This window comes from Pteropus alecto, unplaced genomic scaffold (assembly GCF_000325575.1).
Source record: "Pteropus alecto unplaced genomic scaffold, ASM32557v1 scaffold7, whole genome shotgun sequence".
Taxonomy (NCBI): Eukaryota; Metazoa; Chordata; class Mammalia; order Chiroptera; family Pteropodidae; genus Pteropus; species Pteropus alecto.
Genome location: NW_006494614.1, coordinates 14,002,997 through 14,008,464, shown reverse-complemented (window position 1 = coordinate 14,008,464; position 5,468 = coordinate 14,002,997). Strand labels below are relative to the sequence as shown.

The 5,468-nt window shown below is 38.8% G+C and overlaps 1 protein-coding gene across 2 annotated transcripts in view; it reads right to left on the bottom strand.

Annotated features, from left to right (window-relative positions):
• Positions 1 to 4,203: 4,203 nt before the first annotated feature.
• Positions 4,204 to 5,468, bottom strand: part of UBE3D (ubiquitin protein ligase E3D) — a 132,859-nt gene continuing 131,594 nt past the window's right edge. For both annotated transcript variants that reach the window (XR_001518178.2, XM_015600297.2), the window contains one exon: positions 4,204 to 4,751. Coding sequence is in view for 1 of the 2 variants with exons in the window: in XM_015600297.2 (XP_015455783.1) it covers positions 4,731 to 4,751 (21 nt within the window). In the remaining variant the exon portion in view is untranslated. The remainder of the gene's footprint in view (positions 4,752 to 5,468) is intronic.

Sequence of the window (5,468 nt, the reverse complement as noted above, 5' to 3'; positions counted from 1 at the left end):
ATTAATCTTTGTTATTCTCTGAGAACAAAAACAAATGTTCCAGGGACAACAACTAAGCTGGCTTTATTTATCTTGTAAACCATTTAATCTTGTCAGCACTTTTTACTACAGGTGCTTCTGATGGGGCTTAATTAGCAAAGTGGTTAGTGCAAGGCCAATTACATCTGAGTACCTGGTTCTAATAGAATTTTCTGCAGTCAGTTGAATCAAGCTTTGCTAATGTTAGTATATCCTTGTTTAGTCAAGCTACTTTTGAGAAAATGCTGTAAGGCTGTGGTTTCTATTCAGCGTGTTGGCATTTAATAATGTATCTCCACAGTCACTCTTGATAGAATTGAAATATTGTGTTCCTATATGGTATCAAAAGTATACATACACTTTAAGCTCAACTTAGACATCGCTGTCTGAAATAGCATGCCTCCCTTTACCCAGCTTTTTCTTATTGTACTTATTATTTTCAGAAATTATTTTATGATATAATATAGCACTTTATAATAAAATACAGTATTTCTCTTTTTTGTCTGCCCCCGTCCGCCCATGAGAATGTTACTTCCATGAGGGTAGGTACTTTGTTTTACTGATTCTATCTACAGTACCCATAACTATGCCTGGCATATAGTAGGTGTTCAATAAATACACATTAAATGAACAAACTTAAGAAATTGGTTCGACAAAATGGATGGTCAACAGAAATTTTCAATAGCGGGGAGAGAGAGAGGAGGGAGGGAGAAAGAGAGAGAGAGAAAGAGAGAAATTTTCTCTTTATTTAGACAAAGAGAAAAAAGATAGATAAAAAGCCTACCATTTCCCTTCTTTCTCCACTCCCTGTAGCCATAAAGTATATCCTCACAGATTTAGATATGTTACCCTCATATAACCTCACTGCTCAGTGACCAGATGTCAACACCTGACTTTGGGCACTGGCTCATCTGTGTGGCCCTCCTTTCTTATTCCTCAGAGAACCGATGGAGGCCTCTTGAGCTTGGGAACTTCACCGGGACAAGACTGTAAGTTGCATGACAGACACAACTTCACCCACCGTAGCTGCATTCTGTAGTCATATGTGTGACCTCTTACTTCTGCCCCTCCCTCATAGCTTCTCACAGCCATTCCATCTGCACGCCCCACCTGTGCCATCAGAACAGAGATAGACTTAGCTCTCATTGGCTTTGTTCCTTCTAAGGCCCCAGACAGAGCTGAAGGGGTCTAACTGCATTTGACTCAACTTGATTTTGCTTAGAGAGACAAGGTTAGTAAATTAGAATATTCTAGCTGGATCAAGTGGTAGAGTTATCTTTTGAATCATGAGCACCTTCACCACCTAAACTGTAAGCAAATATTAGTATGGGAACGACTGCTTTCTTTTCTAGAGGGAGATAAACTATCTCAGCAGAAGATCTTATTTTATATACAGGCTGAACTCTGCTTCATCTAATTTATTTCAGTCTCCAACATTAGAGCAATATAAACTAAACTCAAGAAATATTCACACACAAAGGTATTCATCAGCATTCGTTTGTGAAAATAATAGCATATTAAGGCTTGGCCACATCCCAGAAAAAGTTTCATATCTTGTAATGGCTGTATCACTGGAAATACACACTATAGGCAGTTGTAGGGAAGGAAAACTCTTCCTTCCTCCCCTACTAGGTCTTTGGCTGGCCTAATAATTAAAACAACATAAGACATTAATGAGAGAAAAAAATAATTTTTTTATGTATGGGAGCTCATAGAAATATGAAACTCAAAGACGTGACCAAAGCAGGTAGCTTTTATACCTTTTAGACAAAGAAATAATGTATTTGTGAAGAAGTGACAAGACAAAGGAGTTGGTTTTAGGGTGGTAAATTAGAAAAGAAGTAATAAGGTTTGTTTATGCAGGCTCTTCAGCCCAGAATGCATTATCGCTGGTAATAAGGATGTATCTACTTCCTTAGGTAAGGTACAGAGAGAGTACCTTTCACAGGGTAGATTTATTTCAGGGGGAGAAAGGAGAGTCAGAGTGTCTATCTTGCACTGGCTGTTTCTTAAGTAATTAATTCAAAATAATCAATATGACAAAAAGGCATTTTGGGGGGCAGCCTTCTCTGAACCCATCACTCACCAAATCTTGTTTCTCAGACACATCTACTATAGCAGTGTTCTCAACTGGGCTTGATTTTGCAATTAGGAAAATTTCTGCAGACATTATTGGTTGTTACAACTTGGGAGGTTGCTACTGGCATTTGGTGGGTTGTTGCTAAACATCTTCTAATGAATTGAAGGGGACCAGAATGTCACCCCAAAATATGTTACTTTGGTATAAGAATTATTTTAAGCTAAAGACAATTGAGAACCAGTAGAGGCAAGAAAAGCTTTTTATCTTCCCTTAACAGCCTAAAAATAAAGTATAAATTTCCTCTTTTATAAAGGAAATTTCCATTTGTAAAGATTTCTCTGTACCAGGAAGAGAGAGCTATTCCTAGAGACAGCTCTTGTCATCCGGAGACACTGTTATCTGCATAACAAGACAACCCTCATTAACCACACATTTCCTCCCCTTACTCTCATAACTTGTCTCTCTCAGTCCAGAAGCCCAAACCTCTTTTTCCTTTGCTTAAGATAGTATATAAACCTCAATCATCTGGCCATTTCTTAGTCTTATTTCTTTTTGAAACTCCTGTGGATATATGTAATTTAACTTTTTTTTTTTTTTCCTGTTACTGTCTTTTATCAGTTTGATTTGCAAGCCACAGCCTTTGAACCTAGGAGGGTGTAGGGTAAAAGATTTTTTCCACCAACAGCACAGGATAGTCTCTCACAATAAATAATTATTGGCCCAAAATGTAAATAGAGCTGAGGCTGAGAAACCCTGCTCTAAACCTACAGAAATCTAAAGCATGAAAAGTCAGCATGGCGTTTGGGAACTTAGTAGCTTAAGTGTAGCCAAACTAATTCTCCTTTATGGCTGTGAGTCTCGGACATAATACTAAGAACTTCAATGTTTCAAACTGTGGTTAATAAAATGACTCTGCAGGATTAAACAGATGGGTTTTATTCCTATGTCAGTCCACCAGGTGCAGAAATGAGTGCTACACCACTGCCTTGCTGGTAGTGTTACCGTTGGGGGGCGATTTGAACTTTGGTGTCACCTCAACGGCAGGGGTGGGGATAATGGCGCAGAAGTGTAATTAGCATTTTTCCTCTGTTCTTCCTCAATGACGCAGTGAAGAATCACAGGTCAATGAGATTTAGAAAAGATTTATTAAAAACATATTTTAAAAATACAAACCATAGTCCAAGGAGGAACATGGTTTTAGCGAAGAGAGCTCTAACCCCCCAGAAGTGGGAATGTCACGATGGGTGGTTCCAAAGGCATTCCTAGGTGATTGACACGTGAGGTCATTTTGATTTACACTTGGCTGCTGTATAACACTTTGCCTAGTGTTAGAATTCAGTATGCTATAATTAGATTCATGAACTTCCAGGTATAAACATAGTATTATAATGACAGTATAATGAGGCTTAGATTGTGGGCAGATTAGGGTAGTACCTTCTACACAGGTGTCAGTGGCTGGATTAAACCAGCTAAGATTATGGCCCTCCTGTCCTTTGCCTCCGGAGATGCAGGAGGGATTCTCTAACTGCCAATAGGGTGGTCTTTGGGTGGTCTCTAGTCTGGGCCTCTATTCCTTTGTTCTCCTGTTGCTCATGCCTGACTAGCCACTTAACAGTAGGACATGTGTCTTGGTTAAACTACAAGAAATCATGAAATGTGCACCAAGTCACAATGCCAGTGACACCTGTGTTAAGTTAGAAAATAGGGGGCAGGAAACGAAGGGATTTTTTTTGAATACAGAGGTACTGGTGTTCTGTAGGCTAGGATTAACACCATTAGGCTTGATTGACAGCAAATATAGCTGCAAACCCAGAGACCTTCCTTCTGAATGCAGAGTGGGAAAGGAGGACCTACCTGGCTCCAGTCTCAGCTTTACTCCTACTGTGTGAGTACAGGCATCTCAAACTTTCTCTGTAAAATCAGGAGCTGGTCTATGCTCTGTAGGGTTCCCTCTAGCTCCATCGTTCTCATTCAGTGGTTTCCTCATCACCAGTTTTGGCACATAAGGATTACCACAACTCTGTAACAAGATGCCAGTGAGGTATACTGATTGATTTACAAGAGTATCTGGTAAAGAAATAAAGAACAAAAGGAACACACGCAGGTTTGTGTAAATGGAAACCCTTTAATTTGATAATCACTCATTCAACAAACATCTGCTCTGAATAAGGTATACAAAATTCTATCTTTTCTTTTAAAGAATTTGTTTTAAACAAAACTGAGTTCTTTGAGACTTTATTTCTTAGGATATACAGCAGTTAACATTCAATTCCACCAACGGAAGTCCCTCACTGCATTCCACGCAGGACAGATGGGTCTCCACTAGCTAATATCCTTCCAGGTGGTGCTGACACAGCACATATTTAAATATTCCTCTCTGTGGGAAATAGAGATGTAACTCCTATACTTATTTCAAGTTGCTACTGTGACTTTCTTCACAGCCTTGGTTTTTCAAAGTTTTAAAGTTAACTCTTCTCCTAGAGAATATATGTAAGCAAGTAAACTCAAAACTTCAAAGCAGTGCTCTCATTCTGTAGCTCTGGTTTTAGTCTCTGTAATCACTGCCCAGTGGGCCAACTGCCAGCCTTCGGTAAGCACCATGCTGGGGAGAGGAATGCTTCGGCCTCCACAGTTACATCTTCAAAAAGGCCACCTGGAAAAGGAAGAAGAACCCACAATGCTTTACTTACATAACATGATGAAATGGCTGAATGCACATCAAATCAGAATCAGGTAAGTCTGGTTAATAAGAACGCACACTGATCCAAAAAGAAAAATGACTCTTAGTCCAGCCAGACATTGCCATTTTACAGTAGGAGCCAATCAGTCCTTTTAAAAGAAAACACAGAGCGTAATGAAAATGATTCACATGCACTTTGAAAATAAATAAATAAATAAAAGTTTTAATTGGCACTAAAGTTGTATTGCTGTGAAGTAATCTAGTTCTCTTTCCCAATGGCTCAAACAGCCATTTGGGCCTTCTACAAGCAGAATTCTGTGTCCTGAAGATTCCTGGGCAATTCCAGCTCCTCCCCACTATTGGTAATTATAGCAGCCTCTTCTCAGGTCATGCCAATGTTTTTTATCACACTCAATTATGTTTATTGTGCTTGTCAGCAGCAATTAATTTTAAAACTCAGTGTTTTAAAAAATTTTAATTCATACAACCCTTGGTTCAAACCAAGATGATTTAATAAGGCCCAGAATAAATTCATCTAATTTCCTAATAGTTTTAAATAACAGAGAATCAAACATAATAAAGTCAGTCATAAATGTTTAGAAAGTTTTAGTTCAGAGGTGGTAATAAATTGAGGACTGCACCAATATCAGGAAGACAGCGGGATGCAGATTAGAGATAAAAATGGGAAAG